Here is a 21,447-nt window from a genome sequence, read left to right as displayed (position 1 = left end):
GCTAAGAAGTTTCTACGGAGCTTTGTTATTGGTTGAATTTCTGATCTAACACTAACAAACTTGCTGTGATAAATGTTTCTACTAAATGACAGTAAAAGAATTATGAACTTTGTTAATTTAAGTGAAATTATTAAATAAGATCTGTGTTTTGTTTTTAGTTTAAGACAAGACAAACCTCCCGACTTTGAGGGAGGGTCAAATTTGTGTGCTAAAGGTCAGCTGGGAGAGTAAAGAATGCACAACAAGCAAACAGATGAATCTACGAAAATAAAATGAGTGCAACAAAAATGAAATGAATGATTAAAACTAATAATAGAATGATTAGTAGGATGTGGGTTAAAGCAAGCAAATAAACTATTTTAAAATTTAATTTTGTTTTTTTATTTAAAGAAATTAATATCTTGTTGTTAGTAAAAACAATAACAAACAAAAATGAGTTAATAAACTTGTGCAAAGAAAGAAAATGCTTAATGAAAAATAAAATGAAGTATTATAGTTCCCTTTGCATTTGAATGTTGGACCATGTTAAAAAATGAAAATAATTAAGCTTAAGCCACCAAATAAAAGCTAAAAACTAAAAGATAGAAAAACAATGCATGCTGTGAAAAAGCTAAAACTAATGATGCACATAAAAATGAGATGCAGAAACTAAAATGAAAAATAAAACAAAATAAACGCATGCACCCAGCGTGTATGACCACTACCTAGTGAAGAAGTGGACCTCTTTCTAGCGGTATTATAGTCGGGAGGTGTCAACATCCTGATGGTCTGACCTGAATCAGGTCTGTCGGCAGATCTCACAGGGGGTGAGGTGTACATTGTGGCTGCTAAAGAACAGATGAAATTGGACGCAAATTAGTGGAAATAAACAGGCAAAAATAACGAAATATGAAACGAAACAAAATAGTGTTTTATGAATACAAAGTTTTTTTGTACTCAAAATTTGGCATGCTTTTAAAAACTATGTGTCAAATATTTATAACTTAAAGGTATTATCATTAATTGATGCACTTACCTGTTAAAATAGTAATAATTATTATTAAATTTTAATATTAAATGTATTTTAGTTATCAAGAAAGGTTTCAGAAATTAAGTATATCCAATTATACTACAGATATTAACTCTATTAATCGACCAAATAATAACAGATAAATAATTACTATATCCCATGCAATCAAATATATATACATGCAGACAACATTAATAATAGCTATATTATTAACACAATTAAAATAAAGGTATAAACTCATTATTTGAGTAAAAGGTGCTTATAAAAAATATTTATCGTAAACTATTTCTAACTAGAATTTCAATAATAAAATTGTGCAGGGCGATCCAAATGATTTGATGGTTTCCAACTACGTAAAAGACCAAAGAAGGTGCCAAATGAGAAAAGTAAAATCAAATGTGTCATTGTATGCAGAATGATGAAGTATATGAGATTGTTGAGAAGAAACATTTTGATTTGGAATCTATAAGAAATGTTGTGGCTCTTACTCAGTCAGATAAATGGTATAAAATGGAGTACTATAATGTAGTAGTAGTAGTAGTATCTACATAATCATAATATACCTAAATACTAACCAAAATCAACAATAAAAAATATTATTAATCACTTTATTATTACAGGGAAAATGAATTATTTGCCTCATATAAACCAAACGTCATTCAAATCCCTTTATTTAATACTCATGTGACATTATCACACTGCATTTCACGGCATTGGAAAAATAAACTTAGTAATAATTAGTAATCAAAATAAAGGTTTTTAAATAATTGCAATCAATATTAGATGCGAGTATTGCGCAATGTCTTACCTGGAGGTGGTTCGCGTTGAACTTTCCTCTTGTCCTTGGCAGGTGGTGATGCAGAGCCTAGAGAAGAGTTGCTCTGCGTGTCGTAGTTGGACGATAGTCCGCTTTGACCCGAGTCAGAGCTTTCGTACGAGCTGCTGAACGTTATAGATGGAGGGCCTGAGCTTCCTGTTGCTATAGAGTGAAAATATTTCAAATATACAAATTAAATAATATGATATATTTAAAATAGAAATTACTTTGTAGATCGTGTTAGCATGCGTAAAGTTTACCACAACTTTCAATAAAAGACCACTTGATTCTTCAAATATCAAAAACATTTTTTTTAAACCAGATTTTCTTTTTTACAAATGTGTACAATAAAGCTGAGATTGAAACAAGTTGTCCTAACCAAATCTTTTATTTGATACGTAGACTTTTTACTTGTTGCAGACTTCTCATCTTTATACTATGTACTCATTCATTTATTTTGATCATCATAACTAATTGTTTTCAATTTAACGTTTTTATTTTTCCATTATTTCATGATTGTGAAAAATTCACACAACCAGTGAAGAGTGAGGTTCACTCTTCACTGACCTAATGGAGTGATAGGATATCAGTGGCCTTTGATTGATTTTAAGTGTAAACCTGACAATTCTGTTAACTGATTTATAGCATATCAATCAATTAGGAAATCATTAAACTATTATTTTGACAAGTAATAGATGCACTATTTTGGAATTATTTACATAAAATGAACCAATGAACTTGTTATTAGTTAGTAAAATGTCTTATTGATATTTCAATGAATTATTTATTATTTTTTAATGAATGTACAGTTATAATATGTAAACAATATACAGGGAAATAATTTAATTAATGAACTTTGTAAGTAAACTCATGTAAAGAACCATAAAGATGAAATCAGCATGTATCACTATTACTGTTATTTTACTATGGAGTAAATACTTTTTTTTTCTATTTAATCAGAAATAAAACTATTTTTTTGTTACAATTTTGCTTTAATTGAATTTTAATTATGAAATAATAATCAACATAAAAACGCAACTTGTCTTGTGTTTTTTAAAGCGTGGTTCCCACTAGAACGCAACGCATCGATGCAAAGTGCTGTATTGCGTAATCACAAGTGGGAACCGACGATGCAAAAGTGCTGAAACATCGCAGGTTTGATTTCACGCAGGTGGGTGCAAACACAATTATTGGAAGGGAATTTAGATTTCTTATGTTCCATAAGTTGCGTTACGTTACGTCGCTAGTGGGAACCAAGCTTTAGCCATACTATCTATTATTCTGTTAATAATTTTGTGAATCAACATAGTTTTATTTCTGATCTAACTAATTTGGTAAGAAACAACAATTCTAAAAACCAGTAGTATGAAATAAAAAACACCAACTGTAAACTACAGTGTAATCAGACAATGATAGACTTTGTAGATCAATTTTACCAAACAAAGAAGTGATAATACATTTATAAATTTTGATTTTTATGCATCAAAAAATTAATCTAAAATAATAGATTTGATTGATGATGACAAAACATTGAAACAATATTCAACAAGTTTGATAGTTATGTAAACGAGAACAACTTGTGAAAAAAATGTGTTATCGCATCAACATAATGTTAAAAACATTTTATGGAAATGAATTCAACCCAATAGTCTAGAAATGTTCCAATCTAGTGTTGAGGATAAACACATTAAAAGAGAATAAACACATTAAAAGAGGGGAACTAGGTTTGTATAGCATATAACCAGAAATCCCAGAAAGGCATTCATGTCATGGTCAGCTTATTTCAAACTAGCCTAGATTTTATTTCATTAAATAGTAATACTAATATCAGTCAGTGTTAGATCTAAACTGTAAAGTAACAGAATATTGAAAGAAATTAACAAATTACACAGAGCACTTGTAAACTGTTAAATTTAACTAGCAATCTCTCTTTATGGAGAGCTACTGGAATTATTTGCCTTTTTCTATTCGTCATTCATCCTCAATTGCTAATTTTCAGGCAGCTTTTAAAAACCTTTTTAAATTTGTGTAATTTTCTGGCATTTTATTTATAATGTTTGGCGCATTGAGGCTTTTAGCATAATGCGCTATATAAGCTTGAATTTTTATTATTATTATTTTTTAGAGAAAAAAAACATAATTTCAAACTATGAAATGTAACCAGATAGCTTTTATAACAGATTGAACTATTTTTTTTTTCATTTTTTATTTATGTATTTCTAAAGTCCTACAGAAAGAATAATTTTTTTGCAAAATATGAAACACCTGAAATTTCTATAGGCAAAAAAAAATCATGAGTTTTTGTCTAGCATGGGTCTGCTTAATTAGAGCGAAAAAACAGGGCATACTAAGCGCAAATGTCCGTTAACAAGCAGACAAAGTATCTTATTGACGTCATAACACTCCATTTGATCATATCTTAAGCAACATCTAGACTAAATAAAAGCACAGTGCGTTTTAAGACATTTAAATGTCATTAAAAGCCATCAAGAATGAGTTCATAGCCATTTGAAAAGAGATATTTACAAGAATTGCAACTTAAAAACGAAACCTAGCACCAATAAAGAAAATAGAAGCGAGTTAGCAAGCAGGGTAACAACAAAACAAAATAATAATAATGTTTACAATATCCTGTGCAAAACATGCAAAATAAAATGAAGACAATGATAAAACCAAACACAAATTAGCATGCTATGTGTAGACGTGCAAAACTAAAAATAACGAAAACAACTGAAGGCATAAGGGTAGGGCATATAAATTATAACATTTCAAAATATATATGTGAGTGTAAACATAAAAGTGATTAATACTAGTACAGTAACACTCATTCTGCCTGTGTCAATTTGAGCAGCAAATTCCAAGCTTTTTTTCATTTTTGCTTTACTAATTTTGAAATTCAAATATATTTTTTCTCAGAAAGAACTTATGTCCAAATTTATGATGCATTCTTATATCTAAAAAAGTAATCTATTAATGTATCATTTTGTTTTGCTAATCGTTTTCCAAAGGATTATTTAGAAATAAATTGTTAGCAAAGAATAGAGATAAAAAATAGCATTGTTAATAAAGCATCAGAAGTCATTTAAGAATTCAACATTATCTACCCCAGAGGAAAATTTTGACAATTTTTGTTGGAAATTAATTTTAAGAATTAAGAAAATTCATGCATTATTCACGATAACTTTGATGTTTAGTGGTTTCTAGGAAACAAAAATAAATTTTGTATCCAATGCAAGTTCTCGAGAAATTAAAAAAATTCAGATTCAAAACCATGAATTGTTTTTAGTAAAACCAAAATTTCAATATTTCAATTTGATTAGTTTGCTGCCCTCGGGAGGTCACGGCAAGTGCGATTTGTTTACTCACCAACCGTATGCCTTCGTTTGTAAAAGTACATGTCCAGACTACCCGTACTACTCATGCTTAAGCCGCTGTCACTTCGTTGCGACCGCAGTGTGGGTGGTGGAGGATTCATACCTGTATCTCTTGTCCCCGGCATCCCCTTCCTTCTCCCGTGGGGTTGCATTTTAGGGGACTGCCGAGGGGATGGCCCCTTTGAGCTGTTGTTATTTGCAGCAGAAATGCGATTGAAGGGCATTGTTTTTAGTCCTCTGTCGCCCTCTTCAGATAGCATTAGAAGCTTGTGAAGGGTGTTTGGTGAGGTGGCCCCTAGTGGAGAAACCGAACAACAAACAGTCAGCTGGGGCCACCATTTTTGTAGTTATAATGTTTACTTATTAACAACATAATGGCAAAATAATAATACACACATAATAGAAAATAATAATCATATAAAATGCAAAACTTAAAATTTATCACACAAATAAAATGAAACGATTCTCACCAACTACTTCATGCAAGTATAATAAAAAAAAAAGGGTACAAATTTGAAAAAAAAATCATGCATTTTATGATTGGTTGTGTCTTGAAAATAAGCAATTCATAGTTGATACATTATCATTATACAGGGGGCGTCATTAAAACCTAGCTAGTGTAAAGATTCAATTTTCCCACTTAAACAATAAGTATGTCATGTGTGCTACAGATCAGTACAATTTATCCCAACAAATGAAACCCCAATGAAAATATCATTCACCACAACAATCCAGCAACCGTCATTCTATAATAACACCATGAAACAAACTTGCCACACAGACTTCTTGCAATTAATTTGTCATACATTCAAACAAGTCACCTCACATTGTATGGATAAGATACATTAAATCCCAGTCAACTTCCCCACCTTGTTTACAAATAGGTCTAAATCATTGTATTATAAAAAACGATATTCCTGCTATTTTGGTTCTCTCTTTTTAAAAAAGCAATAGATAGATTCCTAGACATTACTTATAAATGTAATTTCCTGGAGATTAGCCTAGAGACTAAAAATGTACTGTCTTAATAATTCAGTGTAATTGTTTTAACTACTAATATTTCATTAAGTGCATATAATATTTGAAAGTCTTTTAAATATAAGACTTGATGCAAATTACCTTCTATAAAATAATGATCCAACAAAAGCCCAGGTTAAATAAAAGTTCACAAGAGAAAATCAATAAAAATATGTATAATAATAATATATAAATATAATATTTGTAAAACCAAAAAGTATAAAAAATAAAATATGAAATTATACTAAACTACCCTTAATATGAATAATATATACGGTTTGTGACGATTTAAACGTTTAAGAATAAATTAAAATTTTTTAATTTTTTCATTACAAACTGACTCAACTACATAAATAAATAAAATATAACATCTTTTATTCATATTTCTTAGTCATAGACAGTATCCAAAACACAAGTTTAAATTTCCAATAATATATGAATAAATTAAATTTAATAAACAAAAACTATAATCTAAAACTTACCAAATGATGTTTTGGGAGCATCTTTATAAATAATTTTTTTAATCTGATCATTCTTTTCATTTTTCTTAGCAGGTGAGGTGATATTTTGTTGGTTTACGGCGTTGACCGCTAAATCCGGTAAGGATTTCCTTCGCGATAACGTCCCTGTGTTTGAGCTGCTAGGAAGGGGCTCGCATTTCAGTGATAGCTCTCGTAATTCTGACTCGTCTGTTATAACATGCATGTTACTGAGGTAAAGGCGGACTCTTCGTGCCATCTGAGCCTGCGAAAACAATATATGAACTCATTTTATTCTCAAAATTCTTAATGCATTTTGTAAACAACTAATAATACAACAATGAATGTCAAAATATAATGAGATAGTTTAGGAGATCTTTTGATACAGTAGTGTAGAAGGATATATTTGGTATATTTATTCAAACAAATGTAAATATTAATAAAATAAAATACAAAGGCAAGATTGCAGATTTTTTTTTCCATTTTCCAATATGGTGTAAATGCAAAATGTAGTTTGTCGACAGCTCGATACAAAGGGGACCGTCCCTTAGCCCTTAGATGAAGTTATTGTTGTAATCTAGCCCACTACGGCTATTACTGTATAAAGCATTATCTTTGTCCGATATAATGTGTAACTAACAGAGTACAGAAAAGTCAAGGTAATATTATATGTTGCATTGAGTAAATAGTAACTATAATAAACAAGATTAAAAGAAATTAACATGTTTTCTTTAAAGATTTCACATACTATCATTGAGGTCACATTTGTAGAGCAAGTGCTATTATCTGCTTACTTAACATTACGGCCTAGATACACAATAACTTAATAATTATTGTTAACCAGGTTGTAATTCCAATTAACATACATTTGTGAACTATTTAGCACAAGGACAAGATAAGACTAGTAGCATGTGATCTTATTATTCAATTACCCATGAAGCATAAAAACATATTGAAAGATTAAGGTACATTAAATGAAAGATGATGTGTTTCTAGAATGTTTGATACCTGTACAGAAATTGTACATTTTTCAATTTTGAAATAAAAATGCTAAAGTAGAAGTAAGGAAGGATGAGAAAAAATAAAATGACTTAAGTTGCATTATAATAGGTAAATATGAAGGTCTTCCATTAAAGAAACAAAGTCATAGTTTGCATCATACGCAATGAAGCAAAATTCAAGATATATCTTGTGGACAGATGTAATAGTGCAGTAGTTGAACAATGTTGTTGAAAATGTGTTACATCAAAGTCCACAGCCCCATGAGCACTATTGCGGATATGGCACTATATAAAACATTATCCATGAAAAAATAAATGATTTTAATAGGCCACTTTAATGTTACATAATAGTAATAATATTGACTTGGAGCAAAAACTGGATAAAAAAGTTATCTACCATGATTTTTCTTTTTTTTTTAAAATAAAATTGTTAATTTTTTTTCAACAAAAATATATAACTGGAAAAAGAAGAAGAAATAGATCTTACTTCTTCCCACATCTTCTTAGGATTAAGGAAGGTTGATCCACGCTTGGCAGCATTTGCCTTCTTGCGTTGCTGTTGGGTCGGTCCCGACACAGCCGTCATGACTGCATGAGCGACACTTGCGTTGGGAGCACCAAATACTGACGACTGATCGAACATGCCTCTTGGATCCTATCGGAAAAAAACATTTTTATAATCAAAATATTAAAAAAAACAAGATAACTAGATGTAACAGGCATATTTCCTAACAAAAATAAAGAAATTAATATATTATCAAATAGAAAAACAATTATTTTTAGAATTATATTTAAAATACAACTTACATAAGGTGTTGATGCCATGCCCATTATAAATCGAATTTCTTTCGCAATCATACGTAACTTTTCAAAATTTATCAGACCATCAACCTCAGAATCGTTACCAAGATGAATAAAAGTCAGATCCTTCTTTGTGATTGGAAAAAATGGAATCTGAAAAAAAAAGTAAAATAAATATTGAGAAATCTTAAAATGTAATCCATAATTTGACATTACAGACAATTTGGAATATTTTTCCTGTCCACAACGGCAACAAAAAATGTTCAATTCTACCAACAAAAAAACAACAACATCCGTGGGCTGGTCTATGTTTTCAAAATGTATTTTAAAGATTAATAAAGTTCTGAGAAGTAATTTGACAACATTATGGCCATAAAATACTTACCGTAGGTGGCTGTACGTGCTCAGCATTAACAAGATTCCTATATTTGGACATGTTTCGTGACGGGTCCATCAGGTCTTGTAAGTCTGAAAACATCTTAGTATACTTGTTGGGTAGCTTGTCCCAAGTGTTGCGTAACCTAGATACTGAACCATGTCCTAGACCACTAACAATTGCAAACATTGAGTTGAAATTCTTGGTATCTTTACAATGCCCTGGGATCAAAAGAAAGTTTTAGAATATAATAGTGGAGGTTGATGTTCTTGCCTGCCTTCCAATTCTAAAGTTCATGGTTCAATCCTGAACTAATACGAGGGTTGTAACCTATTTCTACTCTGCTCTTTAAGCTAGAAATTAGACTTATTTCTAAAGCTCTGCCTACACTACCAAACTTTATGTGACAAAAAAATGGTGATGTGCCTATATTTGGATGGCATCATATCACTACCATATTTGGCATATCACTACCATATTTGGGCACATCACACATTTTTTTTGTCAAAGTTTGATAGTGTAGACAGAGCTTTAGTTTAAAAGTACAATATAGGTAATCTATCCTGTTTCTTGCTGTGGTATGTGTATGAAATAATAATTAAATATTACAACATAACAACAGAAATATATTGAGAAATAAAAAAATATATATTTCTTGCAATTCTATAAAAAGATATTTTATGTTTTTCCAAAAATAGAATAACACAGTTTAAGATCTATATTTGAAATGTTTATTTTACCGCAATGAAACATTAACAACTTACTAGCTAATTTAATATAAAACTTAATGATCTTCATTCGTTTAATGACATTAAGTTCACTACAAACTTCAGTGACAACCCAGAACATCTCTTGGTTCACAAGCTAGACAAAAATAAAACAGAAAAATTAAGAGTGAACAATTAAAAAAATATATGTAACATGGAATAAAGCATTTCAGTGTTTTTTTTAGATTAAATTGTTCTCAAACAGTTTTAATTCATTCATTCATTTATTTCGGATAGTACATCCATATACAAAAAAATAATAATCTGTAGGTTAGTTAACTGTATAATTGGTGAGATAACTGAATTACATACCTCTTCAAAAGCTTTTAACCGATCTGTTCCATGTTTAGTTTTAATCTTAAAGAGATCATCAATGTACTCTGTTGGCTCTATGTTCTGGAACACGTCAAAATCTTTGAGTGTTAGTTGGACAGCTACCTCGGACGTGTTTAGTTGCAGTAAGCTCACTTGGCCTTCTTTCATTAGTTCCTAGAGACAGAATATAGCAATATGTAAATGAGTCAAGCCAATGGCACATTCTTTACATACAATAAGAATAATAATAATTGTCTTTTGTCTTGCGCTTAACCAAAATAAATTTTCTCTAAAGTGCTACGACCACAAGGTTCGAACAAGGTAGAAATTACGTCATTTCATATGCTATGCGAAAGAGATGGGTTGTCAGCAACTGTTTGAAGATGTGAATAGAGTTGGCATTCTTGATTAAGTATTATATGGTTAATACCAGGAAAGAGTTAAATTTCACTAAATTTCAGCTAAATAGTATCCTTTTTGTCTTCATTTCACACTATAATTTAAAACAAATGCAATGCAACTTACCACTGCAACATCATCAGTAACCAGAGATTCAGAGCTTTGATTGTTCTTCAAGAATAACCTTCCGTTCAGACTCAGCTTTTCAGCGATGTTTTGCAGATGTTCTGGAAAGCGTTTTTGTTTGATGAGACCCTCATTTGCTACGGTGACCTCACAGAGTGAAAAACGTCCAAAATTCTGAGCACCAGTTAAACCAAATTCTTGCATTGCCAACATGACTACCTCCTTTGCAGACGTTTCCTGATAACAGAATTTTAATTTATTCAGTTTATGTTAATGCATACAAAGTAAGGAATGGCATTATATATCATTAGCTTTAGTTCAGTGACACAAAGTGAGGCATCCAAATTTTCCAGAATAAAAATCTAACTAAAAATAATGACATCGACAACAAATGGCTACAAAAAATCATAGAAAATAAATTGTTTGTAAGTTTGTATTGTGTTCTTTTTTTTTAAAGAGAAGTATTTCAACAAGAACCCCTCCTAAGGACACCCCTATTCAGGGGACATCCCTATTCAGGGGACATCCCTATTCACAGGACATCTCTATTCCGGAGACATCGCTATTCAGAGGACATCCCTATTCAGAGGTCATTCCTATTCAGAGGTCATTCCTATTCAGGGGACATCGCTATTCCGGGGAAATTGTATTAGGTTCTACTGTATAATAATATAAACAAACTGAGGAAACCTATACTACCCTGCCCAGATTCATGTCTCTACAAAAGCATAACAAAACAAACATGGTACTGACCTTGTGTATGAGAAAGTACTTGCATCCATATGGTGGTTCAGACACAAATACTTTCAGTACATGTTCAGGATGGTCTGGCATTCCGCTCCAGATTGGTTCATAAAGCTGCGTTGAAAGAGACGTCAAATCAGGATTACTACTACTATGATGCAGGCTGCTACCACTAGATTGACTGCTGGTGGTGGTAGACCGCTTTAAGATTGTATCGTCCTGCGCTCTCCTTTGTTCTCTATAAAATATTTGCAAGAAAATATTACGTAATAACAATACTGTAGGTATGAATAACACCTATAAATTGCAAGGATCCAAAAGCACCTTGGGCAATTTTGGTGGAAACGTGCGAATTACACATTTGTATTATTACAATTAGGTAGCAATTACTGAACCTTAAATAAGATAAGTAAAAAGGTAGGAAATAACCAAGGAAGACAGAATTAAACACAAATACTTACTATTTGTATAAACAAACATATTTGATATAAAAACATAATGTAGACTGACAACCAAGTGACAGTGAATCAAAAAAAGTTTATAAAGTTCGAAAACATTGAAACATGACTTACCTCTCATTATTTGGAGTATAAAGTTATATCTTATCTTATTTAAACTAGTAAAATACTGTAATATAAAATGAGAACTTACGTTCCTTCCATGGATTTATTTGGCAGTATACTAAGCTTAGCAATTGCCTTTCTTAGCTTTGTTTTATGCCCAATGGACCCATGTCCTTTCTTGTCTTTCTTATCCTTGATTTCTGGTGAGACGCTTGAGTCTGGGGTCGTAAGCCTCGCACGAGGGTCAGATTGTAGTAGAGCAATATCTTGACTTGCTCGTCGACGTGAATTGTTTCTACCTTCTTGCGATGCTAATAAATCTCTAAATGCTATAAATTGAAAAACAAGGGACAAGGTTAAAATTATTATTATTACTGCAGTAACTATATTTTGTTTACTCTTTAACCATTCGGTGTGAAATCATGTAACAAGCTTTAGGTAACCAAACACTGTGACATGAACTTTTGAAAAAACAGTAAATCATGCAATATTGCAGTAAAGCAAGTGTAGTTACTGCAGCAACTGCAGTAGAATCATTTTTGAAAGGATCCTTTTGTTTTCTTTTATTTATTATTAGTTTATGTATATTTTTTCGTATTCGAATGTAATGTTATATCTTGGGGTGGGTCAAACTTAAAGTCTTTCTGACATATATGACTCCCTCCCCCCTCCCTCTCCCCACATTATTACTTCATTGTATTTATTATCCTGTATGTTATTGTGAAATAAATTGAATTGAATTGAACTATTTTAACAGTATAGAAAATGTTTATTGTGGACTTAAATTCTACCATGGGTTCAAGAAAAATAGTAGTTTATTCAGAAAATTACCCAACATTTTTAAATTCAAACAATACTGTTAAATTTGTTCAGTTTTATTCATTTTTCCCCAACTTTCCTGTCAGTAAATATAAAATTAATTAATATGTTGTGAGAATCACAAAGAAATTTTAATTTATTATAATTTTTTACCAATTAGTATTTCGCTAATTTGTAAAAAAATGTTTTGACATTTGAATACTTTGCCAATTAGACACCTCCACAGTATTTTCAAATTCCTATTTTTACGAAAAACTGACGCATTCCCCTTATGAACCTGATTTTACCATCATAAATAACACTTTTTGAAGATAAACGAGAGATTACTTTTTATTTATAGTATTTAAATTAATGACATTTAAAATCAGCACTGTGATAGAAAAAAAAACTGATTACCTAACGTGTTATACTTGACTGTTATAACGAGATGAGTAGTTCCTTGAATAATCTCTAGAGCTTTAACGTGCATCATACGATCAAAGTTATGACCATTTACCTCATGAATCTGACAGAAGTAAAAAAAAAAGAAGTAATTTAATGAGACAATAAAGATACTAAAAAATTAATCAGTAACATTTTAAATCAATTTATTAAAATTACATATTCATATTTTGTCATTTAATTTTTCTCCTTCTCTATCATCATTCTCTTTGTACAGGCTCTCAATACAGTCCTCTGATTAGGTACCCCTATTTAGGGGATACTTTCAGCACAACGAATGGAAAGCAATATATGTTTTAACAACCTCTATTCAAGGGACATCTTTATTAAAAGAACACTTCGGGTTCCAAATGTATCCTTTTAATAGGGGTTCTACTGTATGTAAATTATTTTAAATAAAAAAACAAGATTCACTTTAGGAGTTGTTTCTTTGTATAAAAAAAAGACAGATTGAATAGCCATATATTTTTCTCTGATAAAAAAATATGTAAAACAGGTTATTCTGATATCAAAATTTATACATCTTTTAAATTAAATTAATCATTGAAGATCTGTTACAAATATGTTCCAAAAACTCTTTATGATATAGAGCCCATGTCTAATAATGAATGAATGTTGTTTTTACTTTATAACAAGTGTATCATTAACAAGTTGATGAACTTAAAAAGTATCTAGAAGACAAATGATATTAAGAAGCTTTCTGTCAAAGTGTTAAATAAATCCGAAACCGTAAAATACTGACCTGGTCACCTCTCCTTAAACCTGCTTCATGTGCCTTGGAGCCCTTTTCAACTCTTGATATAAACAAACCCATCTTCTTTTCCCAACCACCGATGATTGTAAAAGATAGAGGAGACGTTCTATCAGAGCGAGCCTTCCGAGAAATTAATAATAAAGTTGATTAATGCGTTATTTTTACGTTCATTCATTACATGTGTGTGTTTAGAATAGATAACATCTTAATAAGTCTTCTGTATTGTTTCATCGGATTAACCACAAAAAGATTTATCTTATTTCTATTTTTGTTCATTAATTAATCATTTCAGCAAAACCATTATTGAAAGATTTTTGTTAAGTAACTAAGAGATTCTTTACACGAATATTTCTTTTTAACAAAACACTGCTCAAATTTTTGACATAACAATTTTAATTATTGTTCTTTCTTCAGAAATAATGATTTAATATCAATTATTTTTGTTTAACAATCAGTAGTAAATATTTTGTGTAACATAAATATAGTCTGGCCTAAGGTAGAAAACAAAAATATAATTCTAAACTTTCTTTACATATTAAAAAAACACTGAACAATAAGCCATGTATGCTACTATATTAGAAATGGACAGATACAGTACTGCTGTGTTACAATATGCTACATACAAAAGTAATGCCTAAACATACCAAAGTCACTGTTCTTTTCTTAGCCTTTGCAGCACCAGCAATATGGAGTAGCCTCAACTGACCAGACATATTCTAAGTTGAAAAAAAATCAATACAGAGAGAATAATTACCTGATTATAAAGGGTCAATATCTCATATTGATTACACAAGAAAGTTCAAGAAAACTGTAATACTTAATTCAACTTAAGTAGTTGCTACATGATTTGTATGTTTCCTAGAATACAGATATGTTAAATGATTTTTATTGCTTGACTATTTTCACTTGTTGAATATCAGCATCTAAGTTGCTATAGATGTGTATGTTTCCAAGAATACAGATATGATAAATGATTTTATTGCTTGACTATTTCCACTTGTTGAATGCCAGCATCTAAGTTGCTATAGAGTTTAAATGTTTCCTAGAATACAAATATGATAAATGACTTTTATTGCTTGACTATTTACACTTAAGTTGACTATCAACATCTAAGTTTATATTGAATACTTTGAAAAGGTATCATCAATGATTAATTGTACTTTACTACAGGTGAAAATCTTGGAATAAACTTTAAGGTAAACAGAAGGCCTTGACTTTTCTACTCATTTCATTCTACTCACCTACCTAACCACTACTTAGTTCCCTTTCAACTACTGTCTTGTGTATTTTTGAGTGTGCATTAATTACAAACTTGTAAAAACTAAGCGAGATGCAATAAAAAATATGATACTATCGCCAACTGATAGGTAAAGCTGACCAGATTATGTGGAGCTTTAGATTGAAGTGCTCACACATCATGAATTTATTGATTCCATTCTCGCCAAGCCTTAAAGTCAGGCCAGATTTTTAAGACTTGCTTCTATAATTTAGTGCTGTATTTTGCTATAGGGTAGTATAAGAACCAGCATACACTTATAATTAGATTATAAGAATGATTGAAAAGGTGGACTGAACAATTATCAACCACTATTCTCACAAGTACAGGATGCATAAATTATTTGGTGTTTGTTAGGAAAATACATGTTTTTGGGTTAGGAGAGTTTACGATTAATCATCATGTTGAATGTTTTGTATTGTGTATTTGGCTCCTCATGAGACAAGCTTATTCGTTTGGACGGGGGCTCCAGTTAAAACTGAATAAATGTGTATGACAACAGTTAAGTGATATACAAAACGTGTGGCTCAGAATATTACTGTTATTGAAAACAATCTGGTAGCTGCAGTTGGCATCAATTTTCTTTAAGACAATTATTAAAATTAAAATTCAAAATAACGTATCTTACCTCTGATTCTAATAGTTCTTCAAACTTTTCCAAAAATTCTATCATATCTCTATTACTTTCAAAATCATTGTAGTGATTATTAACCCACAATAAAACCACACGTGTAACCTGAGAAAAGAGAAGATACCAGTATTTAGTTACATACTACAGTACAGCCTCTCCTTTGGGACATTCCCAGTCAGGTGATACCCACATTAAGGGGACGCTTTCTCATGAAAGGAATGAGCAGCAAAATGTGTTAACACTATGTGCAACCTCTATTCAAAGGACACTTTTAGTTTGGTCCTGAAAGTTTCATCTTAATATGAGTTCTAATGTAAGTCATAAAGCATACAATCAAATAAATATTATGATTTCACAAATTTATTTAGTTTTCATCAAATTAAACTTAATATAATATATTATGTAAAAATGTAAATCATTTTAGTTTTTCTGAACAAGAACGATTTAGAGTAACATAAATATAAACAAAATGGAGAACTGAAAAATTGGGATGACTGAAGTTAAATCTAAAAGATAATGCTATGCTATGCTTATATACTGAAAAAAGAATACTAACTCTGTCTCGAAGATCAGGTTCATGAAACCATTCTATTAGTTTATCGTACACAGGTTTTGGAGTATTCAAGAAAGTTCTATACGTCATTAGAAAGTCTTCCACGAAAGTAGGATCAACAGGAGAATGATCACCGATTAAGTGTTGTATAAGACGTTCATTTTTAGCCTGAAAAATAATAATAATGTCACAAAATTGTCATTGTTTATTGTCATCAATCAAGAAAGCCACAAAATTGTCATTGTTTAATGTCATCAATCTAGAGAAGTAATTTCAAATCTAAAATGAAATCTCTAGGCTGGATAATTATGGAAATATATGCTTTTTCTTAATGACATTGAGAATGTCAGATGCAGCCATTTGAGGTAGGAATAATAAATGAGAAAAATAATGATAATTGTTAAGATGGATTATAGTACATGAATATGAGATATGAAATGACAAAACTGATGCATACGGATTAAAATAAATTTGTTTGTACATAATAAAAAAAACAATACATGAATATTATAAATTAATCCAGACTTAAGTTATTTTAATTAAATTAGGACGAGTTCAAAATTTAAATGTTCACAATCCAAGTAAGCTTACACTTACAGAATATTATTTCCATATTATGTTCAGTAGTTAATATCATAAACAAGACAAATAACAGAACAATAGGCAAACACACTTGACTTAATAAGCATACATAGAACGTTGTTAAGCTGATCCGAATCATACCAGAGTTACCACCGACATAAGTGCTTGTATGATCAGTTTAATCTTTCTTAAACCTTTGTGTTAACTCTGATGTATCTCCGACATAACTCCGATAGCCATATCCAATGTAAAATTACACCACACACGTTTAAACAAGTTATTGAAGCATTATATCTACTCCAAACTATATTCAATCATTCTTTATTTTGGAATCCATCCATTCAAAATAATACACAAATTCTTTTAAAAAGCAAATAGAGAGAGATATAATATAAGGAAAAAAAATTATTAATTAATAATTATTAATAATTAAAACAAACTTACCTTAATTACAACATGTCCTTGTCTCCTCTCATCTAAGATACGGTGCTCTGTTACCATAACAACCTTTCCATTTTCTTCAATCCTCCTAATATTCTCTTCTCCTTGTGTAAGTATATGGTAGTAATCATCCTGGGTAATACAGACAAACTGACAGTCATCCACCTGTGTCCTCATGACCCCATGGTGTACTTGTTTATCTAAAGTTGGTTTCACTCCAAAACTGTACAAGACAAAAACAATTTGTAAATAAATGTGAACATTCAATAGTAATATTGAATCAGTAGAACCTCCTTAAGACACCTTCATGACACTATAAAGTGTCCCCGTATTAGGAGTGTCCCCTGAATAGGGTTGGCCGTAGTGTTAAAACATATAAGGTCCCTAACTCATTTCACAAGAAAATGTTCATCAATAGGGGTGTCTCCTGAGTAGAGATTGTCTTTAGTGATAAAACATTATAATGCTTATTGCTCGTTTCACTTGAAAGTGAGTCTCTTAATTAGAGGTGTCCCAAAGGAGGGGTTCTACTGTAATAGGAAAGAATTTTGGATGATTTGGATAAAGAAAAATCCGGTAATGGTAATTATGTTTTTAAACAAATAATGAATGTTAATGAGTTGAATAGGAAGAATATTTTCATGAGTTGAAAGATTTGACAGTTCTATTCAACAAGGTGGAATAGAATAATCAGGCTTTCAGTGAATGTGTTTTATAGAATCTAATGATGCTGTAATATACAGGGGAAATATTCTTTCAATTATAGCATACTATTTAAATGCCCATTTTATATTTAAAAACCAGATTGTATGTTGCAGTATGTACTCGGTTAAACTTATGCATAATACAACTATTAGATGGACAATATTGATTGCCTACGCTGATATACCATTTAAAACCATGGATAGCCGGAGACAATTACAGTTATTTTATCTTGCACGTCAATTTCTTACATTTACAATTAGCATTCTATTTCAGGTTTAAGGAAATTTAAATTGTTCCTCTATACAAAATGATTTAAACGTGCATGTTCTATCTCGAACTGGGCAAATTTATCAATGTTAATAGGAATATCTGAATCGATCTTGTTACAGAATTTGACTAATGGAAAAACCTAGAATAAGATTACGTCCAAAGCATCTTTCTTATACTTGACTTGAATTGAGGTAATAGAGCACAAAAATTGAACATTAATTTAATATTGAGTAAATTAAAATTTTAAATTCATGATTCAGTTTGTTAATTATTGTTTAATTTATTATTTGTTGATATTTTATTTTATTATTGATTGATATTACACTTTGAGTCTATATTTGTAAAGATGTAGAGTATGTAAATAAATGACAATAATGTTCAGGCTGTTTATATTTAAATAGAAAAAAAAAAGAAAAACTGTACCTCTTTACACAGTGTTGGGCTCAGTGTAAATATAGATTTAGAGCATGGATGACAAAATTTATTTGATTAAGCTTTGTTCCCACTAGGACATAGCGCAACAACGTAAGCACAACATTAGCAATTTAACCAATCACAAGCAATGGATTATCCGAATTTTCGCTTGTGATTGGTCAACTCACTTGCGTCGTGTTTATGTCCTTGCATTGTATCCTAGTCGGAAACAAGCTTTATAGTAAGTTTATAGACATAATGACGGATTTACAACTCCCCATCAATATTGACATTTTCAAATGTTGTTATATATAAAAATGAATTACCTGTCACCCAGATGTAAATGTTCTTCCACGCCATCAGGCCTAGTAATAACCACACTACCATTTAATATTACTGACCAAGAGTCCAGCTGAAATATCATTTGATAAATAAATTACTAAACATTTAAGCACTTAAAAAGTACTAACTGTATTATGCTTTTAACTAAGTAATAGTTCTTTTTAAATTACCGGTAAACAGAAAAAAAGTATGATTACAAATAAGAAAAACTCTTAATTTGTCTTATTGAACAAAAATGGAAGAAAACTAATAGGCTCAATATTGATATATTTTATAAAAGCTAGAGTAAATATATTCTGTGTTGAAACAAAAAAAATATTAGCTGCTGAGATTAAGCAAATACAGTAACAGACAAATTAATCATACTATCTACAGTACTATTGTAAATAGGGATAATTAATTTGTTAACATCTAATTTGAGGATAACTGTGATAAAAACTAAAATATATTGTGATATACTGTAAAGCTCTGTCTACACTATCAAACTTTATGTGACAACAAAATTTGATGTTCTCATATATGGACAAAACATATTTTGGTATATCACTACCATATTTGGGCACATCACACTTTTTTGTCAAACTAGTTTGATAGTGTAGACAGAGCTTAAGAATGTTTTTGCTTTTATACAGAAAATAAAAATCTAAATAATACAGTACATTAATAATATATTATAATAATGGTTATATTTCTTTCATACCTCTTCTTCATCTTTCATTACAACCGTTCCACCTTTTCCAACAACAGCAAACACCATAACAGCACATAAAGCCCGTCTTACTGACATCGTCATATTTGTAAATGCAGGTAAGTGCCGCATAAAATCCAGTAATACTTCTGTATAACAAAAAAAAATGTATGTCACCAACTTGTTCAAAATCTGCTCTTTAATGTTTACCTTTTATTCATAATCATTGAAACTTGTAGAAATTGTTTCTGAAGTACATAATAATATAAAATGTTTGATTATGAAATGACATGACCCTAACTTTAATTTTTCTTTCTATTTCTTTAATCATTCTATTTGTCTTTATTATTACAATGTATTACATAATTAACAATACATCACTGATTGGTAAACTCAAACTACAGTACCATGCAAAAAATGTTAATATCAATTGTTTTATATATTTTAAATCCAATCTCTTGGCGGCGGGTTTCCCGAATGTGAAATTTTATTTGTAAAATAAACAAAACATATCTAGCAAATTTACTATACTAAAGACTGGTTAAAATGTTAATGAAAAGTAATCACTGAATGTATTTTATTTCAACCAACTCCCTGCTTTAACAGCAAGCCAATTCAGTTATTGTACAGTACACCATGCCACAGTCTAACTACAGATTACAGGACTTGGCTTTATGAACAAACTTGCGGAAAGGTTTTTATTTACGAGTTCAGAGTTTCTTAAAAAAACTTGTTTACAAAGACACATTCATTTGTTGTGCAATTACTGAATGTCATACACACAAATTATCATATAAAAGTCATAATTCATGCTGTAATAACTTATTTAATGTTTTGAATCCTCCCACAAGTTTCGAATCGGGAAAGGTCAACAAAGACGCTTTGACACCTCAGGGCATGAACACACTTCACTCATTTAGTACGCAAATGACTTAACCACTCGGTGTGAATTAGTGATAATTTTGTGAAGACAACTCGGGACATATTGAAATCATCTCCGTAGTGACTCATAGGAAAATGGTTGTTTATTAGTTTTGAACTGCACGCAAGGTGTGTTGAATAAACCTATAAACAATGAAATTGCGACTTTAATTGTTATTTTGCTAATACTATTAAACTTATTGTCATCTTGGAAATATGAATAAAATTATCAAAAAATAATTAAACAATTGTGTAATGAATAGCTGATTCTTGGTTCTGTATAAATAGGAAAAAATACATTTGGCACATATTACGCCTGTATCATGTATGTATCATAATACAGACAGTACATGTGATGCATATATGTAACACTGTATTACAGAATTTGCCATGATACTGGCCAGATAATGCCACATATGGAGATAAAGTACAGAAAATTGGGTGAAATGAAATGATTTTCCATTTTGAAATAAGCTCCATGGCATAGATTCTACTGACATCACATAACTACACATTCTGCATACAATGGGGAATATTGTACATGAATTAAATGTTACTTATAATTATATTAATTGAATTCAAGGCTAAAATATCACATACTAAAATAAACTTAATACAAGACTTTAGAGTAATGTCCGCATTTAATCCACGGACGAAGCCATTACTAGCGTTTCTAATTTGAACAGATAAGATAAGTTTTCTGAGAGCTTAATTTCATGCGTGACTTTGTTCACCGAGTAATATCTTGTGTTCGCACTGGAACACGATTCATACTTAATATCACCATGGCAACGCAACATTAAAGCACGAAAATAAAAATAT

At 30.5% G+C, this 21,447-nt stretch overlaps 1 protein-coding gene across 7 annotated transcripts in view; it reads right to left on the bottom strand.

Moving 5' to 3' along the window:
- Positions 1 to 21,447, bottom strand: part of LOC144844200 (rap guanine nucleotide exchange factor 2-like) — a 65,110-nt gene that overhangs the window by 6,158 nt on the left and 37,505 nt on the right. For 4 of the 7 annotated variants that reach the window (XM_078700964.1, XM_078700965.1, XM_078700970.1 and 1 more), the window contains 20 exons: positions 19,717 to 19,853; positions 19,001 to 19,086; positions 17,289 to 17,508; positions 16,266 to 16,430; positions 15,707 to 15,814; positions 14,447 to 14,518; positions 13,791 to 13,922; positions 13,004 to 13,112; positions 11,877 to 12,117; positions 11,235 to 11,463; positions 10,482 to 10,718; positions 9,954 to 10,130; positions 9,639 to 9,738; positions 8,884 to 9,095; positions 8,505 to 8,651; positions 8,185 to 8,352; positions 6,700 to 6,961; positions 5,193 to 5,495; positions 1,818 to 1,988; positions 705 to 827 (listed from right to left, as the gene is read on the bottom strand). In XM_078700964.1, coding sequence (XP_078557090.1) covers positions 705 to 827; positions 1,818 to 1,988; positions 5,193 to 5,495; positions 6,700 to 6,961; positions 8,185 to 8,352; positions 8,505 to 8,651; positions 8,884 to 9,095; positions 9,639 to 9,738; positions 9,954 to 10,130; positions 10,482 to 10,718; positions 11,235 to 11,463; positions 11,877 to 12,117; positions 13,004 to 13,112; positions 13,791 to 13,922; positions 14,447 to 14,518; positions 15,707 to 15,814; positions 16,266 to 16,430; positions 17,289 to 17,508; positions 19,001 to 19,086; positions 19,717 to 19,853 — 3,399 coding nt within the window. The remainder of the gene's footprint in view (positions 1 to 704; positions 828 to 1,817; positions 1,989 to 5,192; positions 5,496 to 6,699; positions 6,962 to 8,184; positions 8,353 to 8,504; positions 8,652 to 8,883; positions 9,096 to 9,638; positions 9,739 to 9,953; positions 10,131 to 10,481; positions 10,719 to 11,234; positions 11,464 to 11,876; positions 12,118 to 13,003; positions 13,113 to 13,790; positions 13,923 to 14,446; positions 14,519 to 15,706; positions 15,815 to 16,265; positions 16,431 to 17,288; positions 17,509 to 19,000; positions 19,087 to 19,716; positions 19,854 to 21,447) is intronic. The other 3 variants (XM_078700967.1, XM_078700968.1, XM_078700969.1) reach the window with 3 other exon arrangements.

This window comes from Antedon bifida, chromosome 6 (assembly GCF_963402885.1).
Source record: "Antedon bifida chromosome 6, ecAntBifi1.1, whole genome shotgun sequence".
NCBI lineage: Eukaryota > Metazoa > Echinodermata > Crinoidea > Comatulida > Antedonidae > Antedon > Antedon bifida.
Note: the sequence above shows the minus strand (reverse complement) of the source record. Positions and strands in the feature narration are given on the sequence as shown.